This window comes from Entelurus aequoreus, linkage group LG26 (genome assembly GCF_033978785.1).
Source record: "Entelurus aequoreus isolate RoL-2023_Sb linkage group LG26, RoL_Eaeq_v1.1, whole genome shotgun sequence".
Lineage (NCBI taxonomy): Eukaryota > Metazoa > Chordata > Actinopteri > Syngnathiformes > Syngnathidae > Entelurus > Entelurus aequoreus.
Window position 1 is genome coordinate 37,039,557 of NC_084756.1, and position 15,240 is coordinate 37,054,796.

At 36.4% G+C, this 15,240-nt stretch overlaps 1 protein-coding gene across 1 annotated transcript in view; it reads left to right on the plus strand.

Annotated features, from left to right (window-relative positions):
* Positions 1 to 15,240, plus strand: part of LOC133643336 (protein MTSS 1-like) — a 117,480-nt gene that overhangs the window by 69,834 nt on the left and 32,406 nt on the right. The window contains exons 4-6 of the mRNA XM_062037823.1: positions 3,130 to 3,214; positions 10,263 to 10,354; positions 10,419 to 10,493. Of these exons, the coding sequence (XP_061893807.1) occupies positions 3,130 to 3,214; positions 10,263 to 10,354; positions 10,419 to 10,493 (252 nt within the window). The remainder of the gene's footprint in view (positions 1 to 3,129; positions 3,215 to 10,262; positions 10,355 to 10,418; positions 10,494 to 15,240) is intronic.

The following is a 15,240-nucleotide window of genomic DNA, read 5'->3' on the forward strand; positions in this document are numbered from 1 at the left end:
TTCAGTTTTAGTTTGGTTCTGCATAGCCTTCCCTAAGCTTCAATGCCTTTTCTTAGGGGCACTCACCTTTTGTTTATTTTTGGTTTAAGCATTAGACACCTTTTTACCTGCACACTGCCTCCCGCTGTTTCCCACATCTACAAAGCAATTAGCCACCTACTGATATGGAAGAGTATTACACGGTTACTCTGCCGAGCTCTAGACAGCACCGACACTCAACAACAACACATCATTTGCAGACTATAATTACTGGTTGGGAAAAAATATTTTTAACCCAAATAGGTGAAATTAGATAATCTCCCACGGCACACCAGACTGTATCTCACGGCACACTAGTGTGCCGCGGTACAGTGGTTGAAAAACACTGCATTAAACCATATCCAATTATATTTACAATCCGCAGAAGTAAGTGAAGATACTGTCTAAACATCACAAAATGCAACAAACTCAGTCAGCCATTTTGAATATTCCACTTCGTATATCTTTGGCCATTTCCGTAGATTCTACGTCACAGTAGTAACACTTCTGCACTCTGACCATATTATCAGATCAGTCATACTGGAAATACGCAAAAATTGGAAAGATATGTGCTGTTTATCATTCACAATCCTTATGTAAGACAAGAACACAAATGCTTGGCTTTTTAATGCATTCGAAATTGTAAATAAATAGCTAACAATTGAGTCAACAGATCGAGGTTCCTTAATTGCGCCATTAAAACCCTCTAAAAATCATCCAGACCTGAAATTTAACCAAATATGAGTGATATTGTTATTATAAGCGCTAACGCAGATGGACTATTTTAGCGGCGCATTGATAGCAGAGCGGCTATTGTTGACACACTGAGCCAGTGGCTGCTTCTGATTCGTCTCAAACTTGCTAAAAGTGAATTCTAGATTACAATTCATGCATCTCTCCCCTGCTCGTAGACAAATGTGGCCATGGACCGACAGGCTGGTCCACTTTCACATCCCCCGAGATGGCGAAAGACGCTAGCTGTGGCAACTTTTTTTATCCCTTCTTGAAGATTGTGATTGATTCTTCATCTAAACGGGATTATGTGAGCGTCCCATCGGTCGACATCCCAGCGAGAGTGGAAATATTAGTCAGTGTGTGTTTTTTTAAAAAAATGTTATGGTTAGTTTGTATGTTTAGCACCTAGCAAAGCTGCTGATGCTATGGTGTTTCAATAAATGCCATCATTCAACTGGCAAACACGATAGTCCAGGATATCACTCACCCACTATACCAGGGGTCACCAACCTTTTTGAAACCAAGAGCTACTTCTTGGGTACTGATTAATGCGAAGGGCTACCAGTTTGATACACACTTAAATAAATTGCCAGAAATAGCCAATTTGCTCAATTTACCTTTAACTCTATGTTATTATTAATGATTAATGATATTTACACTTAATTGAATGGTTTAAAAGAGGAGAAAACACGAAAAAAATGACAATTAAATTTTGAAACATAGTTTATCTTCCATTTCGACTCTTTAAAATTCAAAATTCAACCGAAAAAAAGAAGAGAAAAACTTCAAAAAATAATTTATGGAACATCATTAGTCATTTTTCCTGATTAAGATTAATTTTAGAATTTTGATGACATGTTTTAAATAGGTTGAAATCCAATCTACACTTTGTTAGAATATATAACAAATTGGACCAAGCTATATTTCTAACAAAGACAAATCAATATTTCTTCTAGAATTTCCAGAACAAAAATTTTAAAAGGAATTCAAAAGACTTTGAAATAAGATTTAAATTTGATTCTACAGATTTTCTAGATTTGACAGGATCATTTTTTTGAATTTTAATCATAATAAGTTTGAAGAAATATTTCACAAATATTCTTCGTCGAAAAAACAGAAGCTAAAATGAAGAATTAAATGAAAATGTATTTATTATTCTTTACAATAAAAATAAAATAAAATACTTGAACATTGATTTAAATTGTCAGGAAAGAAGAGGAAGGAATTTAAAAGGTAAGAAGGTATATGTGTTTAAAAATCCTAAAATCATTTTTAAGGTTGTATTTTTTCTCTAAAATTGTCTTTCTGAAAGTTATAAGAAGCAAAGTAAAACAATTAATGAATTTAAACAAGTGAAGACCAAGTCTTTAAAATATTTTCTTGGATTTTCAAATTCTATTTGAGTTTTGTCTCTCTTAGAATTAAAAATGTCGGGCAAAGCGAGACCAGCTTGTTAGTAAATAAATACAATTTAAAAAATAGAGGCAGCTCACTGGTAAGTGCTGCTATTTGAGCTATTTTTAGAACAGGCCAGCGGGCTACTCATCTGGTCCTTACGGGCTACCTGGTGCCCGCGGGCACCGCGTTGGTGACCCCTGCACTATACCAATACATCATCCCACTACCATCAGGGCGCAGGTACAGAACCATCAAATTCCGAAGGGCCCGCCTCAGGAAAAGCCTTATCCCTGCAGCTATAGCCGCCCTTAACAGCAGGCCCGGCCGACCTGTCTGACAAGCCTGTAAATGTGTGTTGGTCATGTATGATGTCTTTTTGTTATTTTTGTTTCGTGATGTGTAATGTCTATTGTTCTAATGTACGGCAGTGAAAATGAATAAATCTAAATCTAATCTAAAAAATCTAAAGCTACATCCATCAACTTATTATTCATCCTCTTTGTGTTCGGGCTCAAAAATATAAGGTTTTGGATCATAGTTTTTCCCAAAGTAATCGTTGTTGGCTCTCACAAAGTCTGCTTGATTGGCATAGTTGTTGATGGGGAAGGGATCTGTGGTTCCTCCTCTACGTCACGGATCACGTGACTGGCTTCCTCATTATCTCTCAAAATGGCTCGTGAATCTCTGTGATATTGAAACGGTTTTGATCATATCTATTTATTCGCGAGCTTTGTAAGTCTTTTGGTGCCATACATCAGATATATACGATAATAGCTTCAGTTTTTCCACTGTGGTACTTTAAGATAGATATGGAGGCATGAGCTTGCACAGGAAGCGGTCATGTCATGAATGTACAAGCGCAACTAGCGGTACCATCACTCCACCAATCAAATCAAGTATGATTAAAAGCATTTTTAAATCCTAAACTGGTTTTGTCAGCCGACTTCCAGCTTCTGATGGCGATGTTTTGTTTTGCAGGCGCTACCAAGGAGATTGGCTCGGCGCTAACCAGGATGTGTATGAGACACCGCAGCATCGAGTCCAAACTTAAAGTCTTTACCACGTAAGAGGACGCACACACACGCACCCATGGCGGCGGCGTGCGCTTTATGCACGTGAAAGTGTGACAGATGACGGGTTTTTTTATGTCCGTGCGGGAATGTCCGACAAAGATTACTCTTATCTGCCGCTTACTTGCATAAGAGGCGGCATGTTGCTTCCGTGCATCGTGTTTTCGTTATTAGATTAGATTAGCTGTCACTGTCAGTCAAAAAATACTGAAATACATTTTTCAAAACCCTGAAGACTCATTTTTAAAAGCCTCCTCCGGGCCTGGGCGATACATTTGTTGTTTTTTGTTGCAGACAATTTAAAAAATAAAAAAACTAAGTTAAAGTAGCAATGCTTGTCACACACACACTAGGTGTGGTGAAATGTGTCCTCTGCATTTGACCCATCCCCTTGTTCACCTCCTGGGAGGTGAGAGAGCAGTGAGCAGCAGCGGTGGCCGCGCCCGGGAATCATTTTTGGTAGGGATGTCCGATAATGGCTTTTTGCCGATATCCGATATTCCGATATTGTCCAACTCTTTAATTACCGATACCGATATCAACCGATATATACAGTCGTGGAATTAACACATTATTATGTCTAATTTGGACAACCAGGTATGGTGAAGATAAGGTACTTTAAAAAAAAAATTATAAAATAAAATAAGATAAATAAATTAAAAACATTTTCTTGAATAAAAAAGAAAGTAAAACAATATAAAAACAGTTACATAGAAACTAGTAATGAATGAAAATGAGTAACATTAACTGTTAAAGGTTAGTACTATTAGTGGAGCAGCAGCACGCACAATCATGTGTGCTTACGGACTGTATCCCTTGCAGACTGTATTGATATATATTGATATATAATGTAGGAAGCAGAATATTAATAACAGAAAGAAACAACCCTTTTGTGTGAATGAGGAGGGAGGTTTTTTGGGTTGGTGCACTAATTGTAAGTGTATCTTGTGTTTTTTATGTTGATTTAATTTTAAAAAAACAAAAAAAACAACAACAAAAAACGATACCGATAATAAAAAAAACGATACCGATAATTTCCGATATTACATTTTAACGCATTTATCGGCCGATATCGGACATCCCTAATTTTTGGAGATTTTTTTTTGGTGATGTAGCTTCCACCCTACCCCTCGCTTCCTTAGCGGAGTTTCACACATTAGCAAAACATGGCCAATGCTCACGAGAGCGAAAAGTGTTGTCAGCGGTTAAGATTTGCGGCAACACGTGACTGCACGCTGCAAAGTTTGTGTGGAAAAGGAAGCAGCACAACAAACGTATGACAGCGTCTGAAACACAGGCCTCCAGCCGAGTGCGGGAAATGCAACTCTTTAAGAGAAGATGCACTGCAAAAAGTCAGTGTTCAAAAACAAGAAAAGAAAAAATACAAAAATGAGGGGTATTTTACTTGAACTAAGAAAAATGATCTGCCAATAGAACAAGAAAATTTGGCTTGTCAAGACTTTCCAAAACAAGTAAAATTAGCTAACCTCAATGAACCCAAAAATACCTTAAAATAAGTATATTCTCACTAATAACAAGTGCACTTTTCTTGGTAGAAAAAAAAGACCTTTTTGCTCAATATGTTGAAAAATATTCTTAAATGAAGTAAATGCTAGTGCCATCTTGACATAATGATATGTGCTCGGCATTACATTTCTTGAAAGCAGCAAACTTATACTAAAAACTAGGGATGTCCGATAATGGCTTTTTGCCGATATCCGATATTCCGATATTGTCCAACTCTTAATTACCAATACTGATATCAACCGATACCGATATATACAGTCGTGGAATTAACACATTATTATGTCTAATTTGGACAACCAGGTATGGTGAAGATAAGGTACTTTTAAAAAAAAATTATAAAATAAAATAAGATAAATAAATTAAAAACATTTTCTTGAATAAAAAAGAAAGTACAACAATATAAAAACAGTTACATAGAAACTAGTAATGAATGAAAATGAGTAAAATTAACTGTTAAAGGTTAGTACTATTAGTGGAGCAGCAGCACGCACAATCATGTGTGCTTACGGACTGTATCCCTGCAGACTGTATTGATATATATTGATATATAATGTAGGAAGCAGAATATTAATAACAGAAAGAAACAACCCTTTTGTGTGAATGAGTGTAAATGGGGGAGGGAGGTTTTTTGGGTTGGTGCACTAATTGTAAGTGTATCTTGTGTTTTTTATGTGGATTTAATTAAAAAAAAAAATTTTAAAAATAAAAAAAACGATACAGATAATAAAAAAACCGATATAATATCATCAAAGGGTTCAGACAATCTGGAGAAATCACTGCACGTAAGCAGCTAAGCCCGTGACCTTCCATCCCTCAGGCTGTACTGCATCAACAAACCACATCAGTGTGTAAAGGATATCACCACATGTGGATAATTTCCGATACTACATTTAAAGCATTTATTGGCCGATAACATCGGCAGGCCGATATTATTTGACATCTCTACTAAAAACTAGTTTATTGTTCTTAATGGAAAGGCAACAAGGCAAGCGCTTGTTACTCTCGGGGTCTCCTAGCCGCTCAGGCAAATCATATTGTCTAAAAATGCATTTTTCCATCGACAACATGACATCATCACGCCAAGTGCCTGCTATTTCAGTCAATTAGTGCGCGAGGAATATATATATATATATATATATATATATATATATATATATATATATATATATATATATATATATATATATACAGCCTGGCCTCCAGGCAAATTTTTCTTTATTGTAATTTTGAAGAATTCATCTGAATGTGCATGAACTATTTCTGTTTGAAATCTCCCATTTGAAATGTTTAATTATTAACTGTCCGTTTACTGTACTGTGCCAACTGTACTACTATATGTTTTTAACATGTAAAGCAACTTTGGGTACTTAGAAAAGCGCTATATAAATCCCAGTTATTATTATTATATGAGTACCTCTTTTCTATTGTTTCATTGAAAATAAAACAGCAAAGTCCATTTGGCCGTCATCCGTTTTAATTATGAGACACAATTGTGTCAAAGTCATGATTTTTTTTTTTTCATGCTTGAAATAAGAAATGATTACTTTGAAAAAGTAGTTTTCTACTTGTGAGTGTTGATGACACAGCTTTGCAACAGTTGATATTCTAGTTTCAAGCATGTTTTAGTCAATATAGCTCATCAAATCTCAGCAACAAGCTGTAATATCTTACTGACATCATTTAGGAGCAAAACACTTAAAACAAGTAAAACACTCTAACATAAAATCTGCTTAGTGAGAAGAATGATCTTATCAGACAGAAAATAAGCAAATATCACCCTTATTTGACATATTTAATCTTACTTAGATTCCAGTTTTTGCAGTGTGAAGACTGCAACAAGAAGCTGAGCTAAAAAGCATCTTACTGTGGTGGAATCATGTGCACAAAGTCCCAAGTATGATAAGAAAGAAGTACAGTGATCACTGAAGCAGTCGCCATACATTGCCAAGATGTGCTGCCTGCTTTTATCCACCTACTACAACTGGGGTGTCAAACTCATTTTCATTGAGGGCCACATCGCAGTAATGGCTGCTTTCATAATTGACATTATGCATGCAGGTAATAACCTGTGATTAATCATGATTAATCGAAATGCATATGCATTTGATTATTAGATTATTTTTTTAATGTTTTAACTTGCATTAAAATCATGAATAAAGATGACAAGCAGATATTTAACTATTTGTTTTTATATGGCAAAAATTGTTTTGCAATACAGCATATACAAACCCCGTTTCCATATGAGTTGGGAAATGGTGTTAGATGTAAATATAAATGGAATACAATGATTTGCAAATCCTTTTCAAGCCATATTCAGTTGAATATGCTACAAAGACAACATATTTGATGTTCAAAATCATAAACATTTTTTTTGTTGCAAATAATCATTAACTTTAGAATTTGATGGCAGCAACACGTGACAAAGAAGTTGGGAAAGGTGGCAATAAATACTGATAAAGTTGAGGAATGCTCATCAAACACTTATTTGGAACATCCCACAGGTGAACAGGCAAATTGGGAACAGGTGGGTGCCATGATTGGCTATAAAAGTAGATTCCATGAAATGCTCAGTCATTCACAAACAAGGATGGGGCGAGGGTCACCACTTTGTCAACAAATGCCTGAGCAAATTGTTGAACAGTTTAAGAACAACCTTTCTCAAGCAGCTATTGCAAGGAATTTAGGGATTTCACCATCTACGCTCCGTAATATCATCAAAGGGTTCAGACAATCTGGAGAAATCACTGCACGTAAGCAGCTAAGCCCGTGACCTTCCATCCCTCAGGCTGTACTGCATCAACAAACCACATCAGTGTGTAAAGGATATCACCACATGGGCTCAGGAACACTTCAGAAAGCCACTGTCAGTAACTACAGTTGGTCGCTACATCTGTAAGTGCAAGTTAAAACTCTCCTATTCAAGGCGAAAACCGTTTATCAACAACACCCAGAAACGCCGTGGGCTTCGCTGGGCCTGAGCTCATCTAAGATGGACTGATACAAAGTGGAAAAGTGTTCTGTGGTCTGACGAGTCCACATTTCAAATTTGTTTTTGGAAACTGTGGACGTTGTGTCCTCCGGACCAAAGAGGAAAAGAACCATCCGGATTGTTCTAGGCGCAAAGTGTAAAAGGCAGCATGTGTGATGGTATGGGGGTGTATTAGTGCCCAAGACATGGGTAACTTACACATCTGTGAAGGCACCATTAATGCTGAAAGGTACATACAGCTTTTGGAGCAACATATGTTGCCATCCGAGCAACGTTACCATGGACGCCCCTGCTTATTTCAGCAAGACAAACTCAAGCCACGTGTTACATCAACGTGGCTTCATAGTAAAAGAGTGCGGGTACTAGACTGGCCTGCCTGTAGTCCAGACCTGTCTCCCATTGAAAATGTGTGGCACCTAAAATAGCACAAGGGAGACCCCCGGACTGTTGAACAACTTAAGCTGTACATCAAGCAAGAATGGGAAAGAATTCCACCTGAGAAGCTTCAAAAATGTGTCTCCTCACTTCCCAAACCTTTACTGAGTGTTGTTAAAAGGAAAGGCCATGTAACACAGTGGTGAACATGCCCTTTCCCAACTACTTTGGCACGTGTTGCAGCCATGAAATTCTAAGTTAATTATTATTTGCAAAAAAAATGAATAAAGTTTATGAGTTTGAACATCAAATATGTTGTCTTTGTAGTGCATTCAATTGAATATGGCTTGAAAAGGATTTGCAAATCATTGTATTCCGTTTATATTTACATCTAACACCATTTCCCAACTTATATGGAAACGGGGTTTGTAATATAATTGGCATGATCGGATAATATTAAAGTTTAAAATGCATTTTTTTTTCTGTCTAAATTGTAAGAGCGAATGCATTTAGTAAAAAACAAGTGAAGTGAAGTGAATCATATTTATATAGCGCTTTTCTCTAGTGACTCATAGCGCTTTTACATAGTGAAAGCCAATATCTAAGTGACGTTTAAAGCAGTGTGGGTGGCACTGGGAGCAGGTGGGTAAAGTGTCTTGCCCAAGGACACAACGGCAATGGCGAAAGCGGGGATCGAACATGGAACTCTCAAGTTGCCTCCCCAAACCAAACAAAACCAAAACAAGTATTTTATTGAAAGCCATTTTTTGCAGGACCACATAGAATGATGTGGCGGGCCAGAACTGGCCCCCATTCCTTGAGTTTGACACCTTTGTGCTAGAACTATAAATCCCTCGCAATGTTTCACTTGATTATTTGCATACAATGCACAATATTAATGATTCTTTTTTATACTTTGTAGCACTTTGAGATTTTAACAATGTAAAGTGCGTATTCATAATTATTATTTTTTATTGACACATTTTTATTCACAGCAGTTTTAAGTTTTCACTTTATTGATCTGATTATTTATTATTACTGATTGATTGATTATTAGTATCTATTGATTAATTTGGAGTTTATGCAATGCTACATTTTTGTTTACTTAAGTATTTTATTCAAAACAGAAGTATCGCCTCCCAGAGGAAGCTCTTAAGTTAGTTGATTCCGTAAAAAGCACAATTTATATCTGGTCGAAAAAGAAAAATATACAAATTTGAATTTTGCTAAGAGTAGGCTGCAGTGTCTTTTCAGACTACTCATTTATGATCAAATGAAAGTTAAATTGGGTTTGAATTATTGTTATTTGTATTGATTGCTTTCTTTAAAAAGTAGAGGGAAACATTTTAAATTAGTTTTGTAAAAAAATTTTTTAAAAATCAGGTTTTATTTTTCGGCCATATCGCCCACGTCTTGCCTTCTCTCCTATAAAATGCCCAAATAACACTTCTAGAGATTCATCAAAACTAGGGATGTCCGATAATGGCTTTTTGCCGATATCCGATATGCCGATATTGTCCAACTCTTTAATTACCGATACCGATATCAACCGATATATACAGTCGTGGAATTAACACATTATTATGCCTAATTTGGACAACCAGGTATGGTGAAGATAAGGTACTTTTTTAAAAAATTAGTCAAATAAAATAAGATAAATAAATTCAAAACATTTTCTTGAATAAAAAAGAAAGTAAAACAATATAAAAACAGTTACATAGAAACTAGTAATTAATGAAAATTTGTAAAATTAACTGTTAACGGTTATTATTATTAGTGGAGCAGCAGCACGCACAATCATGTGTGCTTACGGACTGTATCCCTTGCAGACTGTATTGATATATATTGATATATAATGTAGGAAGCAGAATATTAATAACAGAAAGAAACAACCCTTTTGTGTGAATGAGTGTAAATGGGGGAGGGAGGTTTTTGGGTTGGTGCACTAATTGTAAGTGTATCTTGTGTTTTTTATGTGGATTTAATTAAAAAAACAAAACAAAAAAAAAACAAAAAAAAAAACGATACTGATAATAAAAAAACCGATACCGATAATTTCCGATATTACATTTTAACGCATTTATCGGCCGATAATATCGTCAGACCGATATTATCGGACATCTCTAATCAAAACATGTTTTTCCCCCCAGAGCTCTCTCAGAAAGTCTCATCACCCCGTTAGAGCTGAGGATGGAGGAGTGGAGGAAAGCCGCCAGTCAGCTGGACAAAGATCACGCTAAAGGTTTGCCGGCGTGCCCAGCAGACGCCAACGCTGCTCCTCTCTCATATTTGGTTTTCTCATTCAGAGTACAAAAAGGTGAGAGCAGACATCAAGAAGAAGTCGTCAGACACCATTAAACTGCAGAAGAAGGTCAAGAAAGGTAAAAAGCCCTCCCTCTTATTGACCCAATGGGCCGACTTTAAAAACTTTTTTTTTTTGGAAGGTTTTTGGTTCGTCTTACTTTTACCGTATTTTCTTGACTAAGCCGCTCCTTTTTCCCACGCTTTAAACCTGCGGCCTATACAAAGGTGCGCTATTATGTGGAATTTTCTTCGCTAACGGCCATAATGTTTTGTATAAAACAAACAAGGGCTGGGCGATATGGTCTTTTATTAATATCTGGATATTTTTAGGCCATGCCACGATACACTATACAGCAGGGGTCACCAACGCGGTGCCCGCGGGCACCAGGTAGCCCGTAAGGACCAGATGAGTAGCCCGCTGGCCTGTTCTAAAAATAGCTCAAATAGCAGCACTTACCAGTGAGCTGCCTCTATTTTTTAAATTGTATTTATTTACTAGCAAGCTGGTCTCGCTTTGCCCGACATTTTTAATTCTAAGAGAGACAAAACTCAAATAGAATTTGAGAATCCAAGAAAATATTTTAAAGACTTGGTCTTCACCTGTTTAAATAAATTCATTAATTTTTTTACTTTGCTTCTTATAACTTTCAGAAAGACAATTTTAGAGAAAAAATACAACCTTAAAAATGATTTTAGGATTTTTAAACACATATACCTTTTTACCTTTTAAATTCCTTCCTCTTCTTTCCTGACAATTTAAATCAATGTTCCAGTAAATTTATTTTTTTTATTGTAAAGAAAAATAAATAAATTTTAATTTAATTCTTCATTTTAGCTTCTGTTTTTTCGATGAAGAATATTTGTGAAATATTTCTTCAAACTTATTATGATTAAAATTCAAAAAAATTGATCTGGTAAATCTAGAAAATCTGTAGAATCAAATTTAAATCTTATTTCAAAGTCTTTTGAATTTCTTTTAAAATGTTTGTTCTGGAAAATCTAGAAGAAATAATGATTTGTCTTTGTAAGAAATATAGCTTGGTCCAATTTGTTCTATATTCTAACAAAGTGCAGATTGGATTTTAACCTATTTAAAACATGTCATCAAAATTCTAAAATTAATCTTAATCAGGAAAAATTACTAATGATGTTCCATAAATTCTTTTTTAAATTTTTTCAAAAAGATTCGAATTAGCTAGTTTTTCTCTTCTTTTTTTCGGTTGAATTTTAAAGTGTCGAAATTGAAGATAAACTAAGTTTCAAATTTTAATTGTCATTTTTTTCATGTTTTCTCCTCTTTTAAACCGTTCAATTAAGTGTAAATATCATTAATTATTAATAATAACATAGAGTTAAAGGTAAATTGAGCAAATTGGCTATTTCTGGCAATTTATTTAAGTGTGCATCAAACTGGTAGCCCTTCGCATTAATCACTACCCAAGAAGTAGCTCTTGGTTTCAAAAAGGTTGGTGACCCCTGAATTAGAGTATGTAAATAAACATTTAGAAAATATTTCTGTGTAAATAACTCATTTCAAAACGTAAATATCTGCGGCTTATAGTCCGGTGCCGTCTATATTCCGGAAAACACAGTATTGTGGGTGTACAAGCAGAATGCAAGCTATTTTTTTTTTATTTACTATTTTCCTACCCCAGTCTTTGTCACTGAACACTTTATAGGGCGTAAACAGTGAATCATAGCTGCACCTGGAACATAGCTATCAATATTGCCTTTTATACATTTATTGACCGGTTAATCAATAACAAGGCAAGCGGTGGTAGCATTCTGTTACCGCAACGCTGTTAAGTCTCTGCGTACAAGCGACACACCCTGCGGTTGCCTTGGTACCACCCCGCCGCTCCATCTCCTAACCAGAGATTACCACTTGGCAGGAAAGACTCTGTGCGACCTCTGCGTGGTCTCTGCAGTGGGAAACACCCACACACATGTTCAAACACACACTTACCCCCTCATGCCCGGTTACGAAACAGCAGAAATGTGTGCACGCGTCGCAAACCCGATGAGTGGATCTCCGGACCCTCCCATAATAAGCCTCACTCATGTGGTTCTAACATCTCTTGACATGTTTCTTTTCTCTTCCCTCGTTTGCCTTTACACAAACACACATTCCATCAATCATCGTGGGCTTAAATGGGACTTGGCATACTGAAGTAAACACTTTGCACACTCACATTTTGCATGCATTTCATATTTAAGTCTGATTAATGCTTTTGTGTCTATTGTTGCTTTTAATACAATTTTAGAGCAGACTTTTTTCTCTCCATTGATGTCACCAAGCACCACACACACCCAAGTTTTGCACGCAAATGTCAATTTTTTTTCCCTCCGTGCCTCAGTTCACTTCAGTTCATTCATGATAGGCTGGTAGGGTATGCTACAGGGAAGTATAATTACCAATCATTCCATGATAGTGCGTGCGTGCGGGTGTGTGCTCTTGTATTTCTACCCTTCTTGAGACATCAACAAGGAAGAGTACCTCCCATGTGAGGACCGGTCAACGGGTTAGGACAAAAATCATGGTCCCAATACGGAAAACCATTGCATTAACCGTATTTTCCGCACCATAAGCCGCACCTTCAATGAATGGCATATTTCAAAACTTTGTTTACCTATTAGCCGCCCCGTGTTATTAGCCGCGCCTACGCTACGCTAAAGGGAATGTCAAAAAAAACAGTCAGATAGGTCAGTCAAACTTTAATAATATATCACAAACCAGCGTTCTAACAACTCTGTTCTCTCCCAAAATGTAATGTGCAAATGTGCAATCACAAAAATAGTAACACTCAAAATAGTGCAGAGCAATAACTCAACGTTGCTCATACAATAGTGTCACACAACATACAAAATAAACATTTAAAGCTCACTTTCTGAAGTTAGTACTCATCCACAAATCCCTCGAATTCTTCTTCTTCGGTGTGCTTCACTTGTTTTTTGACACCGTCAACAGGGATGGAGCTGCGTGAAAAAAGTCACCCGGTCTCTTCGCTCATTTTTTCCTCATCCATACATCCCTTCGAGTTAGCTTTTATGATGACGCCGGCTGGAAAGTTCTCTTTTGGCAAGGTCTTCCTTTTGAATGTCACCGTGGGTGGAAGTTTCTGGCCGTTAGCATGGCAAGCTAGAACCACGGTGAAGGACGACTTCTCATTCCCTGTGGTGCGAATATTCACCGTACGTGCTCCCGTCATATCCACAGTGCGGTTCACAGGAATATCGAAAGTCAGTGGAACCTTGTACGCGTGTCTCTTAGTAGGAGACATTTTGTGGTCTTTACAGAAACACACAAATGAAATGAAACGTGATATCCGCGCGCTTCTTCTTCTACGGGGGCGGGTGCTCACCTTGGCGGTTGCTTACAGTAGAAGAAGAAGCGCTTCCTCTTCTATGGGGGCGGTTGCTTACCGTAGAAGAAGAAGCGCTTCCTCTTCTACGGGTAAAAAAGATGGCGGCTGTTTACCGTAGTTGCGAGACCTAAACTTTATGAAAATAAATATTAATATTAATCCATATATAAGGCGCACCGGGTTATTAGCCGCACTGTCAGCTTTTGAGAAAAATTGTGGTTTTTAGGTGCGGCTTATGGTGCGGAAAATACGGTAATAGAGAATGTCTCATTTGGTGGAATCTATCTAAATGAGGGTGGTCCCAAAAAGGAGGGATTTTTCAAATTGACTGTGTCGCTTTTAAAAGTGCTCCCCCCTCTGGTCAACATATGAAATAACAAGTGTGTGTAAAAATGTGAAGTGCTCCCCCTCTGGTCAACTTATGTAATAACAAGTGTGTGTAAGAAATTGAAATGCGCCCCCTTTGGCCAAAATGTATTAAAAAAAAATATATATATATATATGTATATAGAGACATACTGTAATAACTTGAAGTAAATAATGAAGATTAAAAACCAATTACGAGCAAAAAATTCCCCCCAAAAATGAAGTAAAAGCAGTCTTTTTCTCACAATGTGTCGACTTTTTTCTTACAAAATTTGGAATCATTTCTCATATTCTTTCGGTTTTTAGCAATATTGCCATATTTTCTCGTAAAATTATTACTCGTTTATGTAAAATTATGACTTTTTTATATAATATTACTTTTTAATGCAAAATGGTGACATTTGTCATATAAAATTCTGACTTTTATCACAATATTGCCATTTTTTTTCCCTGTTCTTGTGAAATAGTGACATTTTTTGAGTAAAATTCTTACTTTTGTCATAATTTTTCCAGGTATAATTCCGGTTATTATTAAAACATTGCCAACATTTTTAAGTTTCCTTATAAAATTGTGACTTTTGTCGAGTAAAATGACGACTCTTTTCATAAAATTGCCAACATTTTAAGCTTTTCTTGTGAAATTGCGACTGTTATTGAGTAAATTTCCAACTTTTATCATAATATTGCACAAATGTTCAGTTTTTCTTGTAAAATTTGGACTTGCGTTGAGTAAAATGACGACTTTTATTATAATACTGCCAAAATTCTAAGCTTTTCTTGTGAAATTGTGACCTTTTTCTTGTGAAATTCCAACTCATTTTTCACAACAAGCTTTTTTTATATTCGCATGGTATGTGTATATCATTAATGTTGTAAATACAACTCTTGATATATCTAGAAAAGTAGGCATTACCAACTCAAACCTACTCAGTGGCCTAGTGGTTAGAGTGTCCGCCCTGAGATGGGTAGGTTGTGAGTTCAAACCCGGGCCGAGTCATACCAAAGACTATAAAAATGGGAGCCATTACCTCCCTGCTTGGCACTCAGCATCAAGGGATTGGGGGTTAAATCACCAAAAATGATTCCCGGTCGC